Below are 20,591 nucleotides of genomic sequence, written 5' to 3'. Positions count from 1 at the left end.
ATTATTATACAGTTATCAGTATTGTTTATATTAATTATTATTATTATTATTATTACCATTATGAATATGTCAGTGATCATGCCTCTCTATGATAATTTTTGTACAGATCATAAGTTAATTGGTTTCCATTTTCCCATTATCAATATTGCTCTTGACACATGCACTTGACATTGGTTTAACAATATAAACTAGTTAATTACGTTCGAATATCTGTCTTCAACATCCATTACCCGTCAGATCTTCAACATACGTTACTATTCAGTTTCTTCTTCGACATTTTACACACAATGTTATTCTGAAACCCATTTTATGTACTGATATGATAATTAATAAAAATACATAAATATCAGAGATGCGTAATTAAGCTCAGTAGTTTGTAAAGATTTGTAATGTATGCTTGTTGATTGGGCTTACACGAACATACACACAACTACACAGACTGTGTTCATTACATAATTATGTACTCCCTTGTTTGTAGAAATAAATACAAAGACTAAGACTCTCGTATGTATAAAACAAAGAATACGGACTTCCCTTTTCTCGTCATTCAGCTGTCACTCCTTAGTCTTATCCGCAATCTTCCATATTTGAACTAAAACTGATCAGTAAGACGTTATTATCTTGTCACTGCTTTCAGGGGCTCCCTTTTGACACACAACGGATCGCGTCCCAAACCTTTTGACATTGATGCTCTTTCCAGGTTTATTCTCTGCGTTTCATAACTTATTACGATAATGATTCATTTCATTTCAAATGCATAAGGTTAAAATTTTATTATATATCATTAATGATGATGCTGGCTTCTTTGCCGGGGTACCTTATAAAAGTTAAAAGCCTCTCTCTCTCTCTCTCTCTCTCTCTCTCTCTCTCTCTCTCTCTCTCTCTCTCTCTCTCTCTCTCATGAATTAAAAATGCAGTATTTCGTTGTGCTACTGCTGGTGAATTATTCAACGTCACATCCCACAAACAAAAGGCCAGAAAAAGTCAGTTCTGTCACGGCAGGAAGTATCGTTTATTGTTTACAGGTTTGGATGTGAATCATATTTCTTCTCTTCGGGAGTTTTAGAAATAGATCGCCATTTCTAAGATGACCACCAAGTGTCATGTTGAGCGACGTTCATTCAGAATTCAAGGTCACATACCTATTTTATGCCAAAATGCCAAATAATACACTGAGATCACTTTTCCCTAGGTAACTTACCGGTCAATCAAATTTTTCACTTTACAGCCCATCGGCAAACTTTCAGTAGTAGATATATTTAAGTGTTCAGAATCGACAAGCTGAATATTGCTACATTTTCTTAGTCCGGTAAGTAAGTATACAGCTCTAGCGTAGCGATGAATGGCAGAATGAAAATTAACAATACAAATTTAGTTCAAATAACAACGTTGATAGAAGAAAAATGAATCTAGATTTCAGCCTTTTGCGGTCTTGCGAATTGCTAGTAAAAAAAATTAATGTTTAACTTTGCATAAGAAAATGGAGGTTGGAGTAGTGTACAGTAGATGCATAATTTTTATTTCAAATACAAATTTTATTCAGTCGCATACATGTATGATTTCATTTCTTTTACGCAAGTGGTTTTGAAAAGTATGCATTTCATATTTACTGAGTCTCTTCATCCTTATTTGAAGTAATGAGACCATTCAAATAATCGAAAAGGATTTTTCGCTACTTGTAAAGACAAATAATAGGCAATGGATCAAATTATGCGTTGTGTTCCTTCCCAAATTTCAATGGGAATTAAAGTTATGAGTAAATGTATATTAACATGCAAATAGAAATAAAATCCGATACGGGCTTTTTTCCCTAGAACAGTCATGGTTAAAAAAACGATGGGCCTTTCTTGCTGGGTCAAGACTTGAGTTCGTGAGGATGTCCTGCTGTCATATCTTGTAAAAACGTAACTCTTCTTCAAGTATATTTGAGAATGACTCCTTGTTTCTGCCTCCTCTTTCCACGGAGAGCCATATTCTAGGGCCGTTACAGAGCTGTTTTTATCTCAAAGAATGGTTTCCGTCATAATACTACTTATATTCTTTTCCAGAGAATTATCTAAACCGTTATAAATTGCATACGATTTCGTGGTAACTTTTCCGTAAAAAAATGATTCGTTTATCTCTCCGAGGAACCTCGAATAATCCTGCACCGTCATTTACCCTTCTCACTTCTCTCCAAATTTATCTTCTTCCTCTTCAGTGGCCTGATTATTATCTCACACCTCCTGTTACACGTTTAGTGCACTGTGCACCCTCGCGCGCGATCTTCCTTCACTCAGCCAGGTCTTCAGTGCCAGCATCATTAAAGACTCACACTTTCCACGTAATCTTCGGCATTTTGCACTCCCTACTTTGAAGCCTTGGGCACCACCACCACCACCACCACCACCTAGCGCTCTGGAGATCTCATCAACCAACTTTTCACTTTCATTTTCCACTCCACTTCACTCACGTAAATTCCGTCTCATTTCTGGCCTCAACTTCCACCATTAACTGCTCCTCACGATGATTATACTCACTTCCTCCTCTCTTGCATATACTAAATCTTACAATATCTTGCATCTTGCTTAAACAATTTTCTCTGCACAGACATACTCCCTCTGGCTGAAACAAATAAGAATCATTTTCCCTCACACACAGTATATAGATTTACAACCGTACTGTGATTCGCTTTTTTCCATTTTCATAATTAAGGTGTCATTTCCATTTTACATGGTGCCACATTTCCATTATAATGACGGATTTCAAGTATTTCAGCCTGTTGTCTTAGTATTTGATAAAGTCAAGCTCTGCTAAACACACTTGTAGTTTTTGTAAAATGTCCGCCGACTTACTACGCATTTAATACACAAAATCGCGGATTTTCACTTCATGAAACATGACAGAAATACATGTACACACTCACACACTCCCATCATGCATATATTTGGAATTTGCATTTGTTTCATTTTGCACACACGCACAGAAAGCAGCATGGGTTGCGTAGCTTATTCTTTCTACGGTATTTCAGTTATGTTGTCCCCCCCACCCCCGATAGATGAAGATAAAAGAAAGAGTTCTGTTAGATCGCTGAAATATTTGTTAGTGTGTGGGTATATACTAGGAGTTACCCACGAAACCTCCATTTTTGTCTTATTTTCGTTCGCTCATAAAAACCGTAGATTGTTATTATGTGTCAGTGGTATGACGATTTATAATTTGATTGATGCCGTTTTTTAATGCTTTGGTTTCATAGATATTTATACGTTGCTCTTGGCTAACACGAAAGTGAACCATAGAATAGAGATTTCTTTCGTTCTACCCCACACGAGGCTTCATGGCTTTGGAGATTTCTTTGCACTGAGAATTTTAGTTTTTGGAGTAACAGCTTGTCGACAATGTTAGTGTCAAGGCTTTTTTCTGGACACATTTTATTAGCGCAGTTCATGTTCTGTTCTTTTAATTACATCTGCAAAGCACAAACAGAATTCAAGTGAAACAAATAAAAAAAACTGGAATCTTGTGTAAGAATGGTTGTGTTTTACTAAAATGCTTCTTGATTTTCCGTAATTGATTTCTTTTATCATTTGAATTTTACTTTCACCTGATTCTGCAAGTTGCACAAGTCGAGTTATATTGTCACATTGCACTTGTGTATTGTGTATCCTGGCACATATCCTTATACCCAGAGTCCTACGTGTATGCCCTTGTCAAAGAACGTATTAATCCTGATGTTCCCAACCTTTCCACACATTTCGCCTTTCAGATTTCCCAGCCTATTATGTGGTTGACCAAATAAAGAACGTTATTATAAGTGGCAAGTGTCTTTTTCCATGAAAACTAGAAATAATAAGATATTCTATAGACAGTAGTCCTTTTACTTTACAAACTAAGGTTCAGATGACTTTACTTCAAAAAATAGTTTTGGAAATAAATGGATTTTTATGGATGATTTTGCTTCTACGAAGAGTTGCTTTGGTGGCCGATTACTCTTTAACAGTGGAATGCATTTTCTCATCGGTAGACCTAATGGTTACCTGTTCAGACATTTTGTTAAATGTTTGACTACATATTTCGGTTTTGTATCGCATTAGCGAGGCACACGCCTATGAATTTGCTCTCTCTCTCTCTCTCTCTCTCTCTCTCTCTCTCTCTCTCTCTCTCTCTCTCTCTCTCTCTCTCTCTCTCTCAGCTTAATATTTATGCAACTAATCGTAGAAATTGTAGCGGTGTTGTTTTAATAAGGGATTATCCCCGAAAAGTTGCACCGCAGTGGAATGTCTTGTTGTAACGCTGTCCAGTATCTGCGCCACTCACTCTCCAGACGTGACACAAATCCTTTCGTGATCCGTCGTCTTTCGAACTTCAGATAATAGGCGGTAGAAAAGTGCCATAGGTCCTGAAGCATTTCCAACCACTACTAAGGAGCTTCCTGAGCTCCTATAGCCCATAGTATTTTGTGGCCCTGGATGTCTTAATGGGTGCCATTGTTGTCGTCTTTCCCTCTTTTCCCCTTCTGCATTTGACTACCGATGACTTTTTAGCAGCGCCAGTCATTTCCCATTTGGGGTTTTCCCCTCTCGATTCTTTTTTTTTTCTTCTTCTTCTTTTTTCCCCTTCTTTTGTTCACTCCCTGGAATTTAGGTCTTGGCTTCGGGGCGACAAGTCATTGTTTATGTACGTAGTGTCCGAAGCCTTTACTATTTGTAGGGGGGTTTGTTTTTTGTCATGGCTGTGATATGCCCTCTTTTCGATCTTTATTTTTGATTTGTAATGCCGGGAGTTAATCATGAAGTTTGCATATTTATATTTTTATATCTACCTTGAATATCTATTTCGCAAAATCCTTCTCGTTTTTTGGATGTTGCATATTCTGTCTTCATTATATGTATTGTCCTTCTAACATTTATCTCTATCTTTCTTGCTTTTTCTTACTGTATTCTGCATTTTATCTTGTTCCTTGTAGGTGTACTAACGTATCATCATGGCATTTTGGAGTCAGATTTTTAAGATGAGTGATTATTATTAAGATTCAGTCTTAGAAGACCACTGTACCACATATCCTTCACCCTTTGAACTGATCCTCAAATGTCTCCTTTATCAATCTGTAGATCCTACACTCCATTTGTACTCCCATGGTGTTCCGTTTCTGTGTATCCTACTGTGTGTGCGTGTGTCATGCTTCCCACGTCAAAATCGTGTGGTTTAATTTTTTCGTTTATTTCTTTTAATAAAAGTCAGGTATCACTAAAAGTCTAGATATATTTACAGTGTGGTTTGGCTTATTCCTGTCCACTTCTGCGAACACTCCCCCCCCTCATCCCCTCAGTGTCCTAATGTATATTGCTTATCCAAAAATCATCAATACCCAGACTTCCTTGATGTCATAAATTATAAATTTGGTATAAATAATATTTCTCGTAAAGTCTCATTTGAATTAGATATATGCTTATAACTAGATGATATTGATCAAGTTGAGGAATTTATTTAAAAAGAATAGCTTAAAGGAAGTAATTTTTGGTCTCACTAAGATTCCTTCAATGATCCTAATTCTTCCCAGTCACGTGATCTCCCACTTCCTTCCTTCGTCCATTTTCATGCAGCCGCTTTGTTTGTTTCCAGCATCTGTACTGATACGATTCGGCTGTTGTTTATTTTCTATCTTTCTTATTTGTTTTTAAGTATGGCTTCTATTCAGGAAGTTGTCATGATGTTGAGATTCCGTGTGCTAAATTCTTGTTATTTTCTTTCATTTTCTTATTGAATGTATTGTCACTGGTTGTTCGTTATGCATATTTTTCTCACTGATTGTAATGTATTATCGGCCTCGTGCCTTCTTCGTTTTGTTTGCATTTTCAGTATTTGTACGCATTTCTGTATCCTTAAACAAGGGAGATTGTTGAATTTTGCGCAACTCACAAGTAAAGTTTATTATACCATTTGCTGAAATGTGTATTATCATTGCTATGCGATTTCCTTCCCGACATGAAAAAGAATATTTGGAAAAATATTCTTCCTCATGCGAAGAAAGAATAGGAACCACAGTCTTGTACGTACATTTGTTTATTGTGACCGATTTGAAGATATAATTTTTCTTTATGGAGTGTGTTGATTTTGAGTTTCGAAATTGCCATGAACCACTTTTGGCAGCCTGCCTTTCGTTGAGGGCTATGTCCTGCCAAGTGAACGTTTAACTTTACTTCCAGGAACGTTCCAGTTTTATCCTTTGTATTATGTAGTCTGTTTTTCGTTTACCTTTTGTAAAATGATATCATTCCTTTCATAATTTGTCTCGTATTGCTATTAAGCGAAGAGCAATCGAAATGGTGATGTGCAGTTTTTTCTTTAAGAATTGAAAGACACTTTCAAACGAGGATTGTAAGTCGTTGTTGATATCCTTCATTTTTACCATTTATTCAGGCAATCCCTGTTACTGCACTGGAGTTCCATCATGAGTTACTCAAATACCTTCTCCTAGTATTGGCCAGATGGCGGCAAACTGCTGGCATCACATTTACATTTAACCAAACTCGTCCAAGTTTATCAATTCACTTGATGAGACAGATTCTTTGCTCCCCCATTTTTCTCTTGTTTTATTATTATGGCCTTTTTTTCTGTTTGGTATGTTCTTCATTACAAGATTTTAATGCCACATGCCTCGAAGTGTTTTTCGCATATACAGCGTTTCATTTATTAGGATCATTAGTATTTCTAATAATAGCTTCTAAGATTTATTCTCACGGTCTCATATCGGAATTGCATCGTTGTTTACGTATTTCCTCATACATTGTGTTGTATATGATTTGTCTATAATCGAATGCTTATATTTTATTCTTTACTGACGTCTTCAGAGCTATGCTTATAACTCCTTTACCAGAACGTTTTGTCTTCTAATGTATTTATTTATTTTGGTCATTTTATCGTTTTTAGTGCCTTTTATCATACCTACCTCACGTGAACTTTGCAACCTTTCCAGTGTCCGAACCAAACCTCCCTAACCATTCCATCACCTGTCAAAAGTCCTTAGATCCTGCCGGCACACAGTCCCCATCCTCCTGCAGGATGATGTAACCAAAGCCAAGTACCACGAGAAATTTTACTCTTAGATTTTCCTACGATTATCCCCTGACCTTTGGCGACCACCCACTGACGCTGTCTCTTCCTCCCAAACTGCCTGCAGAAAATGCATGTATATAAGAAGACGCTTCAGGCTCTCATCTACCCAATATCCTCGACAACGCCCCACAACTTCGTCATGTGGACAGCCACCTCTCCCACCTACTGTTACGAGTGTGAGGGGCTGCTGTGGGGCATCGCCAGGCAGGGCGTCCGCTGTGGCGAGTGTGGGGTCAAATGCCACGAGAAGTGTAAAGATTTGCTCAATGCTGACTGCCTCCAAAGTAAGTGAAACTTTCGAGTATTTGTCATTTGTGTGTGTGTCTTTGTGTGTGTGTTATTCTCGCACTTTTATTTGTTTGCGCATTTGTTCGCGTGTTTAAATATGCGAGTCATCAGTGAAGATAGATGTAGTTCGTGTATTTTGAAGGTATGTAAGTTCTTTGGATAATTATCGGTTGCAGTTTTTTTTTTTCATATTTAGAAATTATATTATAGTTTTAATCTAGTATCAAGCATTCCTTGGAGCAGTAAGTATATTGGCAGTTAAAATTTCTGACATTGAAAAACATATTCAGCACATAAAAGCTTATTATAGTGAACCCCATTATGCAACATATTATATATATATATATTATATATATATATATATATATAGATATATATATATATATATATATATATATATATATATATATATATATATCTATATATATATATATATATAATATATATATATATATATATATATATATATATATATATATATATATATATATATATATATATATATATATTGTAAATCTTATTGCGTACACTCTACTCATTAACTTAAATTTTACAGTTACACCTTAATAAACTGTGTTTTATTGTTTTTATCATTTGCTTCAGTTCTCTGAAAGGACAGCCTTAATTAGACAGTGTCCAACCACCCCATTCTTCTGTAAGTTTAACGTGTAGTTAATACCTAAAGTTTGCTCCGTATTTTTTGTTTAAAACTCTCACCTTTAATTCAAGTTGGAATGGTTGACAATAAAGTTGCCCTACGGTTTAAGTCATTTTTGCATGTGTTGCATTATTTGAAGGCTCTCTCTCTCTCTCTCTCTCTCTCTCTCTCTCTCTCTCTCTCTCTCTCTCTCTCTCTCTCTCTCTCTCAGAGATTATACATACATGCATATATATATATATATATATATATATATATATATATATATATATATATATATATATATATATAATATATATATATATACATATATATAATATATATATATATATATATTATAATAATATATATATAGAGATATATATATATAAATATATATATAGATAGATATATTATAAAATTATATATATATATATTTAATATATAGATTTATATTAATATATCTAATCTATAAATATATGTAATATATATGTGTGTGTGTGTGTGTGTGTGCCTGTATGTATTTAAACGATGTGTGTGAATGAGAAGAGTGTGACTGTTTGTATTCTGATCTGTACTTTGTTGAAGTGAGGTGACGATGGAAAAAAATTTTGAATTTAGAGGGAAAGTTTCCTGAATGACTGTAAATGTAATTAACACAAATGAGTTAGACGAGAAAGAAAGGTGGGAGGCTGTGAAGCGGAACGGTAAACGACAGGAGGAGTAGTATAGCCAACGCGAAAGTTAGAAAATGAGAGATTTAGGGATGAACGAGGTTATGTATTTCCTGAAAAAATATAAAAGCCGTACTATCAAAGGGCATTTGAATCTTAGAATAAAAGATGTGGAATGAGAGATGCTTTATAAAGAGAATGTAGTCGTTTTTTCTATTTAGTGAATATTTCAAAAGTTGTTTGGTACAGAGGACACAAGAAGAAAAGCAGATCTGAATAATGAAAGGGTTTATGTAAACTTGATAATGCTCGTCAAGCGACTTCTGAAAACGTAGTAAGGGGAGGTAAGAGGTGGAAGAATCGAAGGCTTCAGGAATTGTGAGATAAGAAGGTCGACCTTATCGAATGCTGGTGACAGTAGCACAGCTGAATGACTGACTGACGATTATAGAGACTGATGAGCTGCTAATGCGAATGTCGTGTAGATGTGTAAACCAGGTAATTTGGACGAAATTCTCACTGAAGAGGATCTTCCATGATTCAGCAATTCAAGGCTAGAAAAAGTTTAAAATGAAAGATTTGTTCCTTTGCATTAAGGGAAGGATGAGAGAGGTAACTGAAAATTCAGAAGGTGTAAGGAAGTTTCTTATAGGTCAGTTACACAATACACAGTTTTATGGTTTTAATCAAGAAAAGTGGTGTATGGTCCAGGTTTCCGTTTCAAAGTAGTAGCGTGAGATATTTCAGAGTTAAGAGGAACATTTGTTGACTATTGACTAGGATGTAATGTGGATGGCGTTGAAAAAAATATGGTGTAGAGGGGCACTTGTTGAGCAATGAGGAGTTCGTATAAATGTAGACAGTAGAGTGACTGGTTTAGTCTAAAAGTGGGTAATCTGAGACAAGGTATATTATGTATAATGCGAAAAATGGGATAGTGAATGTAGTATGGAATGGCTGATGTTTCTAGATGAGACATTATTAATTGATATTATCACAGAGAAACAGTAGATAGTGATGGGAAAGTTTGAAAATCTTTGCAAGACGGGAAAATTAAGAATAAATGTCGATGAGAGTAAGGTTACGCCGGTTATTGGTAACCAGGTTGGAACAATAGATTATATTGACTGGGGAAAGAACAGTAGTAGAATTTTGATATGGCTTTTATGAAGTACGGATGCTAGAAGAGATGATTCACAAAATTGTGGATGCAGGGAAGACAGCAAAATCTTTGCAGAAGTTTTAGAAGAGGAGCAACTGTGGAAAAAAAGTTTGGATGTATAAGGGATTGTTGACCCACAATGATGAAAAGAGGGAGGAGATACTCTTGAAAGGATTTGTTTGCCTCTGTTATGTAAAAAGAGTCACTGAAAGACTTAGAAATGTAGAAATGAAATGGTAAATGATAGAATTTTAACATAGCTGCAAGCGTAGATGATAATGTTGTAAGACGGTGTGGTCATGTAGAGAGAACGGAATACAAAAGGTGGTTGTTGCTGATGTTGTGCCTTCTGTGCAAGCATATAATAGCACGTGTGGTAGATAATATTGTGGTTGATTACTTCATATGCATATATACTATATATATATATATATATATATATATATATATATAGTATATGTGTGTGTGTGTGTGTGTGTGTGTGTGTATGTTATGTATATGTATATATATATAATATATATATAGATATATATATATATATATATAATATATATTTATATATATATATATATATATATATATATTATTTGTGATATATTTTAGAATGTATAGTGTTCGTATGTATGTATTTGTGTGTGCTCCGCTTCTATGAATGTGGCTGCAACCGCAAACACGGTGTTCGTAAGAAACACGATGAATAACATTTCCTTCTAACTCTGGTAATAAGGCAGCTTGTGACTTTTAAGATTGAACCAAGTTTGTTTTCACTGCCTCAGTGTATGTCAGTGAAAAGCAAGTGTTTTTCTGACAAAGAAGAATTATTACTCATTTCCTAAGAACTCAACCAGGATCTTTTTTTTCTGTCACTTTCATCGAAGTTATTGATCTGATACACGCACGATTCAAAACTGTTCCTTGATTGGCTTTATGGCATATGACACACAACTGGTTCTCTTGAACGCGGGTCAGTCATAAACTTGGCTCTTGGAACTGTAGGTTTAATTATTTTCAAAGGGCCCTGATTCGCCCGTGTCTGGGTGGTTAGTAAATGAGTAATACTGAATTGTCCTTCGGGTTACAGTTAGGTTTATTTTGCTGTGGTAGATGAATGTACTTTATTAGTCACATTATAGTCTTGTATTCATAGAATGAATAAATAATATTTTCAGTTTGCACGTCAATCACTTTGTGTCTGTGTGTGTGTGTTTTCTATTTCTTTATTTTTTATTTATTTATTTTTTTTTGCACCAATTGTTTTCAACCTTGTCCCGTCTCCACCAATGGTAACCTTGTGTGGTCTGTGACGTCACACTCGTAGCCGCGTATAACCTGGCTAACACTCATCCCTGGTTACCAAACATTGAGGTCCTGCATGTGATTGCCGAAAGTAAGGAGTTTACATGCACGTATTAATATGTATATGTGTACCTTGAGCTTCCTAGTTTTGCCATTGCGCTTTTGAGCCTTAGTGTAATCGCCTCAACTCAATGTTCTTGCCGATCTTCTCTTGGCCGCCTGCTTCGTCCTCTACTCGTTTTCAAGCTCCATTCGAGTTATGGGGTCTTCGCATTCTTCAAGGAAAGCCCGAGGTATATACATTCTTCTTCCATACCATTTTTGCTTATTGTTCCAACGTTTGATCATTGTTGCCTCTCGCATTTTACATAGTTTATGAACCCGGTCGGCCCGAAAAACTTTCTTAATGGGGTCTGGTTTAATTCTCGAATCAAGTTTTGCTTTGGGGGTCAGATAGTGTTTATTGGCGTAAATAACAAAGGATGTTCAAGCTTCAAAAAGCGCTTAAGGTCAAAAACAGCTGAAGTAGAGATGCTAAATTTAGTTTTGATATTTCTATGTACTTTAACATTGCTATGGTGTGCATAGAAGTGTCAGTCCCCCAAGACAGGGAGGAAAGCTCGAGCCAGGGACCTCATAGGATAATAGGAATTAGTCTTAGAGGGAAGTGTGTCAAGAGAGAGAGAGAGAGAGAGAGAGTGTGTGTGTGTGTGTGAAACCTTAGGCTTCTTCCGGTGATGTCAAGAACCGGGCTGTAGTGTGTCGTCACCTTGAGGGAGATTGGGAGATCAATGAATTATGCACCGGGAAACAGATCGGTAGAGCGCAATACGCATTATTTCTGCCACTGGGCGTGTCTCCCGTATCGAGGAAGGGAGATGTCTCCTGCCTTTTGAAAGACTCTTCTCTTCCATTCGTTCGATCGTGGGACAGTTTCTGGTTTTCGTCGTTTCTATAAAATGCAATTTTTGGCCGATACCTCGAAAGATTTTGAGATGGAGAATACATCCGTTAATAATATAAATGCGGGAAAGTTGTTGCTTCGTTCTTTTTCGCTAAATTTCAGTTTCACTCCCTTCTAATTATGTGTGCTTGACTTAGCTTCACCTTATCTATATCACTAATTTACACTTAGATTGTTACTTTGATTCTGAAAACCATCATTAATCAGCTGTTGAGTCATTTTGGTTCTTTGCAAAAGCCGAGATAAGTCCACCTGTCTCCTTCAGACTTATTCTTCACAGGTGATCATAGATTTTCAATTATAGCCGCCCCCTCCTCCCCGGAAAGTACACACACACATATCGAGTCTTCAAAAGAATTTTATCACTGCCAGTAATAAGTAGTATCCCGACAATCTTTTGAAACCCCCTAAACAAGTGGAAGTTTACTGTAAAGGTTTCAGCAATTCAAACGAAGGTAATCTATTCACATTTGATTAGAAGCAGTGCTTCTGCCTAGGATGGATTGACTCTTTAATTAAGAAACTCTAGAGACAAGCTTGACCTCATGATTTTATGGGTTAACGAATGAGTTTTCTTTTCAAGTAATGAAGTTGTAAATGAACATCTTTATTTGAATAATGTATCCTTTATTTGATGTCTTCCTCTGCGAAGGTCTACAGTTTTGATCATGATAATATAATATATATATATTATATATATATATATAATATATATATATATATATATATATATATTAAATATTTATATCTGTGTGTGTACACGTATTGGAAGGAGAATAAAAAGACTAGTCAGTCTCTCGGAAAGCTCATTCCGTTCCTAAAAGAATTTTTGCTTCCATGTAGTATCTTCGTGTCGTCCTTCAAGAGTCATCGTACATTCGAGTGAGGGAGATAATATCAGTTTCTCCCAGACCGTTGATGCTTAAAGAGGCTCATTACTACAAACTGGACTGTGTTTCATGACGATTTGCATACCACTTTCGCTAGTGGAACGATCCCAGAAAGTTGACTTGATAGAAAATATGTTGTGAAAAAAAATTAAGATTTTCTTTGACTAGATGTTGCTACGCCTGCAGCGGTCTTATCTTCTCATCAGTTTTAAAATTCATGAGGTTTATTGATTTTTAAAAGAGAGGCGTGTTGTTTTTGTAAGCATGCCCCAGTTTTAAATCGGATTAGTTGTAACATATTTAATGTAATATATGAGGAGAGTATTCTCAACGAAGAAAAGGCATTCAGTAACGAGAACACAAGGGAACAGATAACCCCATGACAGTTTAGTTTACCGGGATGGGAATGCAACTAATGTGGGCTTTGGTGTTGGTTTTCAGGACGGGAAAAGAGTCAAGTGTCATTAAACAGAGGATCTGAACAAACAGATCGTATGAGGCAGTTTATCGAGTTTGGACAGTGAGGTTTTCCAGTTTGGAAATTGAGTTTTTTTTTTCCGTATGTGTTTTCGGTTCGTGATTGGGAATTTTTCGTGCTTTGACAGTATAGTTTGTCGATGTTACTAGTGATTTTTAAATGTTGTGATTGTACTTTTTTTGCGGGTGGAGTCGTTAGGTATTTGTTTCGAATTTTGATAGTAAGGTATTCCATACGTCGTTACTTTCATTTTGGTTGTTAAAATGTACACACACACACACACACACACACACATATATATATGTGTGTGTATATATATATATTATATATATATATATATATATATATATATATATATATATATATATATATATATATATGTGTATGTATGTGTGTGTGTGTGTATAATTAGGGTGTGCGTGAGAGCGAGAGGAAGCAAGAATGTATATGTTTGCATAAAATGGTGGAAGAGAAAGGCGCATGAGGAGGAGGACGCAGCAGAGGAGGTCATCATCAGACCGAAGGTGATAGTTGAAGAAGTCATGAAACTCTCGAAAATTGAAGAAGTTAGAAAGTCTCCAAGTTTAGAAGGAGAGGAGAAGAAAAAGCAATTGGGGTGATTGGCCCCCGATTTGACTGTTTCTCTTGATAATCAGGTTTTTATTTAAACATTTATTCTTTTATTTTTTTATATTCACATGCATGAAAAAAGCTTCTCGCATTTCGTTTCTGGTTGAGAAAAGTGAAAATCTGTAAGATGAAATGGAAGGTGACTGTCAAGTGCCCCTGAGAGACTGTATTGTTGTACTGTTAGACGGAAAATAATAGAAGGTTGGTTTTGGTTTTTGGTTTACAAAACCTGTCACTTTAAAAGTGGCATGGAATTTCCTTTATATATATATCTGAAGTTTTTGCTTCTGACCTTTATCTATTTTCATTTTTTCATTTGGTTTGACTTCGATCTTTATCATTATTGTTATCCCTTGCCAAAGCATTTAGCTTCTGATTTCCTCATGGGTTACATTTTGTGCGCGTCTCATACAGCATGCAACCAAAACTGCTTCATTTTGCTGTCAAGTCGTGATTTTGCTGTTGGCTGTGCTGTTTCGATTTCATAAAATGTAGCTTCATGTGTTGACGTTATTGTTAATGAGCGTCCCTTAAAGCTTGTAGGTGCAAGTTGGTGTCTTGACACGATTTGATGGCAAATATTTATCAGTTGACTGCTTCTCCGAAAGTTCGACTTCTTCATTATGTATGTGTGCGTAAAAACAGGAATATCTATTTTCCTATCTTTCTGTCACCAAGTAAACACTCACGCCCAATTCGTTCCTTGCAGGAGCGGCGGAAAAAAGTAGTAAACACGGTGCTGAAGACAAGACCAATAACATTATCGCTGCGATGAAAGACAGAATGAAGAAGAGAGAAAGAGAGACGCCAGAAATCTTCGAGTTGATAAGGTAGGTTTTCAAGTTTTCTCTTACGTGAAATTAAGGTTTTTTTTTTTTTTTTTTTTTTTACGTTCTTCTGGTTAATCTGTCAGTTTCTTAATGGTCGGGTCCTTATTTTGTGTAAAAATTCTTTTATTTTTTTTTTTTGTTGTTAGGTTTATTTTTTCCAGCTTTGTTGAGGGCCCTGTGAACAGAAATGAAATAGGAATAAATATAGATTCATTTATTCAGTTACTGTATATATCACGAGATGTAAATATAATACCTGGGTGGTTTGGTCTGATTACAGTTAGGCAAATATGTAATGTTGATAGCATCGGAGGGTAGAATTTTAAATACGTATATTAACCTTCAGAATAGAAAAAACAAGTGACTGGAATTTCATTCACATCGTCAGGACACTTGTTTCAGTCAGGAAAAAGCAGTGAAAGAATCCGTCAGTATTTGTGCTACGGATTCTCTTTAAATTCATTTAATCATCAACATAATGGAAATTTTCTTCCATTTGAAATATTAAATTTTTTCCGAAGTCGGGAAGTTGTTCAAGATGAACTACACAGAAATCAAAAGCATGTTTTCCTAAAAGACTTAAAATTAAGTGGAAAAGTGCGATAAGATTACGTTGTTAATTCTAAAAAAAAGAAAAAGCTGAAAAATCAAGGATTATTAGTATTGATGTTAACATTCGCCTTCAGAATGAACACAGTTCTGCTATGAAAGCTGAAATTCAAGTAAATAAAGAGGTGAAAACAAAGATAATAAAAAGCAACTGAGAACAAGTTCAGTGGAACTGTATTATTAAGATTTTCAATCTGGGATATTAATATAGATGCATTACAAAGGTTAGGAATATACACACACACACACATATATATCTATATATATATATATATATATATATATATATATATATATAAGAAGTATTTCTTGAAATATCTCCCCACCTTCTTTTTTTGAAAGGTTTACCAAGGGTAGGTTCCGTTATGATGACCTTTTCCAGTTGCATGATGGGAAAATTGGTAAGGTTTTGTTCTGTTGAAATCGATGGTTGGTTGAATATAAGAAGGAAGTTTTTCTCGTTTAAGGAGATTGTTAGTGTTTTGAAATTATTATTATTATTATTTTTTTTTTTTACTTTTATTTATGGCACCTGGATTTGGTAATTTAGTCATTTTCGGAATTTCACCGAGTCATATTCGCTAGAAATATTTTGTAATTAATGCACAGTATTATTTATTTTCATCTTCGCAAATGTCACGCATTTTAGGTTTATATTTTATATCTTATAATTTATATCTTGTTCTGGTCGTTTGTAAATTGCAGAAGTAAATGATGTCATAATTTATTTAAGTTCCGTGAAGTTTTATTTTCTACAATGCTTTGTCTCTTTGCTGCAGATTTCCGTTGCTTCTGTTAGAAATAACGTCATCCTTTCTCTTGTTGCGAAATAATAGATACGATTAGATTTTCTGGCTGGTGCTTCATGAATTATATGGGGGGAAAACTTGCGAGTTAACGAGAGAATATATTTTCCACAAAGCTGTTATGCATTTTGCTTTCATTTTGAGAATTCTGTTCACAAAACATTTACGATTAATGACTGCTGTAAAACTCGTTTTGCAAAGGACTGGCTTATTTTTTATATTTAGTCTAAAAGTTTCATACATTTTTTTCAGATTAAATGTAAGAGTGCTTTTAATTGTTAATTTACTCTCCTGCTCATTGGGAGTGTATTTAGATTATTTTTAGCATATAAGTATTCAATTTTGGTTATTTATAGTATAAGAGCATTCAGTTTACCATGTGTCTATTTTTGTTAGATTGTGTATATGTCAATGGTTGAGATTCTTGTGTATATTGTATGTGAGATTGTATATGTGTGGATGGTTGAGAATCTTGTGCATATTTTATGTTAGATTGTGTACATGTGTATGCGTGAGATTTTTGTGTATATTTTATGTGAGATTGTGTATGTGTGGATGGTTGGGTTTCTGACTCATTAGCCCTTTTTATATTTTGACTTGAAAGCGAAAGCTGTGCATCTGTGAACTGCGCCCATTCCTAAGTTTATTCAGTGTTTTTGTAGTTCGGCAATAGCTGTCTTAATGCAGGTAGTTAATAGACGAGGTTTTATAGTTGGAGTAATTAATAATAATCTTCTGTAATTTACGCTTAAATTACCTAAAATCTAATCATTATAATGACATTTCCATAATCACAGGTAATTTCGAAAATATTTCTTCACGTGTCTGTTGAGTTCGTTTCCCAGCCGAAGTGAGGCTATAGGAACTTCATTAAAATTAGTATGCAAACCAAATAACCTTGTTTATTTTCGCATAATAGTATACAAAATCTTGAGGAAAAAGTACATTTTATTGCTTGGCCTTCTTATCCATAGCGTAATATGAGCCGCTTTCAAGTAAGTTCTACTTATTTTTTTCTTTCGATGTATTCTCGTTTTCTTACTTCGTTTTCGAATAACTCCACAGTGAAGGAAATGGGGAGTCGTTTCAACGATCAGCTGAGCTCTGTTGACTTGTCTTTATGCTGCATCTCTGAGCTGTAATTGTTTGATGGTGTGGATCTCAAGGAAGGATACCTTTTATGGAGAGAGAGAGAGAGAGAGAGAGAGAGAGAGAGAGAGAGAGAGAGAGAGAGAGAGAGAGAGAGATTTTTTATGAATGCTGTGGGATGAATGAAATATAAAGTATAATCATTCAGGAGGCGAAAACAAGAGACTGTCCATTTTGTAACTTTGCTTATGTGTGTCTTTAGGGTGTCTGAAGTGTGTAGATTAGTACTTCACAAAGTTTTTAATAATGTTCATTAAATTGCTGAATCTGCTGCGCTGATATATATATATATATATATATATATATATATATATATATATATTATATATATATATATATATATATATTATATATATATATATATATATATATATACATATATATATATATATATATATATATATATATATATATATATATATATATATATATATTTGCGCGTGTGTGTAGATATAAGTAGATTTAGAGCTCTATATATAATAACTCTTGTTTCTTTAGTATTCGCAACATCAAGTCTGTTGTTAGTAAATACAGTATAAATATATAAAGGTATATAAATATAGAGTTGATATGCTTTTAATATAAGCTTTCCTAATGAAATATGAATTCTTTTAAAGTTCAGTTGAAATAAAGGTATGGTGAGCATTTTGTTATTTTATCAATATTCCATTTCTTCTTCGATATGCTCAGTCATATCAAAGGTTTTCCTTTAATTTTGATTCTGTATTTTTGCAGTTGTCCTTTTTAAAGGAAATCACTTAGGAATTCTATGAAATAGAAATGTAATTAATTGCCTTTTCTTAATATTTAAGTTTTTCTCCAATGTTTATGTCTAATACCATATTTACATGTTTACCTAATGTTTCTTAACAATCACAGCATGGATATCTCTCAACTCTCTCCATAGAAATAAGCTAGAACTCCTCTCCTCATTGCTTTGTCCTTCTCAAAAATGAAAAAGGTTAATCATTAAGAATGCATCTAAGAAGGCCAAACTTCCGTATCTGAAGTACTTAAGGACTTTTGATACCAATGTGCTAAGTATCTTCTTCCTGTTTTGTTTACTTATAAGAACATTCTTAGTCAAGATATCAGTTTTAACTATCACCTCCAATATCATTAACGGCCACTTTTAGAGCCCCTGTGATTCCTTTCAGTAGCAAGCAAAGTTGAACCTTATTTCTCTGGTAAATAGGGATGTCTTTGGCGTAGAGGAGAAGAGCCACGTTGGCCACATGATGTCGGTGAACCAGTCTGTGCTAGACGGAACCAGCAAGTGGTCGGCTAAGATTGCTATCACAGGTTTGTTGATGTCACTACCCCTCCAAACCCTGTCTCGCTGTCCCCCATCTCTTCGAATTTTCTGCCTCTTTCGAAGTTTCCGTCCTCTTTATATTCTCTCCTTTCCTTTCTTTAAGTGTCTGCCATCTTTGTATGCATTGCTGCTGTTTATTTTCTAACTCCACACTCCCCTTCCCCGCTACCTCCTCTTTTCATTTCCTTTTCTTCTCTTTCTTACGCTGTTACGTGTTGTATCGTCTGCCTTTCGTGGTGACATCGAGCACGTGAGACTATGGACGCGAGTGAGCTTATCTAGACACCTCTAAGGCAGATTCATTGTCAAAATTACATTCCGCTTGGAATCGTGCCCACACTATCATCTCACTGAGACTGTCAGGTGTCCTAAGTAGCTCGCTTTGTGCCCATACGAATGACGTGTTATGTTCAAGTCCTCAGGGAAGTTATTGACGAAAAATGAGGCCATCTGTGTTTTATGCCATGAGGTCCACATGTGTGGGCATGACATGGGTAAATAAAGTCACCTCCACCTCCACCCCCTCCGCCCTCTTTAAAACCACTAGCTTCCCGTAGGACTTTTTCAGGAACGGACGCCAAGAGAGAGAAATCGACGACTCGACGGGAGCTGCCTCTGCTCATTTATTTTGTATTGTATCAGTGTTTTCTTCTTGGTCTTCTTAGTTGAGGCTTTTTTTGTTCTTTTCTTCTATTTTCCTTTTTACTGAATGTTCGTAACGCTGTTGTGTAATCGCCTGTGTTTTAACCCGTGTTGAATGTACTTTTTCCACAGGATGACATTCATGGTGGATCCTGATACCCATATAGATACACTTGAGAAAGCAGAAGCTAGCGTTTTAGAAGGGACCTCCCATTGGTCTTGCAAGATTGCAACGACAGGTCAGGCAAAACATGTACATAGCATGGAGGGTGGAAGTATGTCACCAAAACAAAACTCGAGAATGAATGTCTGTCTCGCACACTCTTGTCACACTTTGTGAAAGAATGAAGGGCTAGGCACCATAGAGAGGAGTTTGTGCTTTAGAAAATAAGTAAAGGAAAAAACGTAAGGTGTCCGGGTGCTCTTGATACTTCCATCCTCCTTGTCCCCACCACCCAACCAGTGCAACTTCGCTGTAGCCGCAGACATATCTACTATTTACTTCTACTGTAATCCCCCAGGCGGCAGCACCTGTAGTAGCATCCGACTGAATTATCTGAGCCAACTCGGTCTTATGATTTTCCTCCACTAATTCAAGATGCCCTTTCTGTCATCTGCTCTACGTGAGAGTTAACCTTCTCTGAGATAACCTCAGTATCCTTCAATCTAATCATCTGTGACTATCCACCTGTTCTTATTGCTGCCTGCAATATTTCTTTACCAGTTTTATAATACTGTCATTTCCTTACGAGCTCTATCAGACTTTATGGTTAGGTAAGGCCATTTTTGTGTTCTGTTTCCATTTAAAAATACAGCAATGCCATTCTTATCTCTCCTTTTAAAGTAGGAATTCCAAACAAAACCGTTTTACGAACTCTGAAATAACTTGGTGGAAACTAGAAACTAGCTTATGATTTTTTGTTTTTTGTTTGTTGTTGTTATGTGGTTGTCTGTTTTAGGTTTCATTAGATTTTTACAGTATAAGAGCTGAAAGATAAAATTTACTTTTGGTACTTTGTAAAAGAACGAGATTTTTCATTCAGCAAAAGAAATAGAAAAATTCTTCACCAAACAAAAAAGAGCGAAACATTTTAGTTTTACAAAGAATTGAATTTATAAGTGCAGC

The 20,591-nt window shown here is 35.4% G+C and overlaps 1 protein-coding gene across 1 annotated transcript in view; it reads left to right on the top strand.

The window, feature by feature from the left end:
* The window catches only part of LOC135220749 (phorbol ester/diacylglycerol-binding protein unc-13-like), a 1,290,517-nt gene that overhangs the window by 1,164,623 nt on the left and 105,303 nt on the right, over positions 1 to 20,591 (top strand). Inside the window, 4 exon segments of the mRNA XM_064258201.1 lie at positions 7,160 to 7,379; positions 11,175 to 11,243; positions 14,824 to 14,944; positions 18,704 to 18,810. Coding sequence (XP_064114271.1) covers positions 7,160 to 7,379; positions 11,175 to 11,243; positions 14,824 to 14,944; positions 18,704 to 18,810 — 517 coding nt within the window.

This window comes from Macrobrachium nipponense, chromosome 2 (assembly GCF_015104395.2).
Source record: "Macrobrachium nipponense isolate FS-2020 chromosome 2, ASM1510439v2, whole genome shotgun sequence".
Classification (NCBI taxonomy): Eukaryota; Metazoa; Arthropoda; class Malacostraca; order Decapoda; family Palaemonidae; genus Macrobrachium; species Macrobrachium nipponense.
Note: the sequence above shows the minus strand (reverse complement) of the source record. Positions and strands in the feature narration are given on the sequence as shown.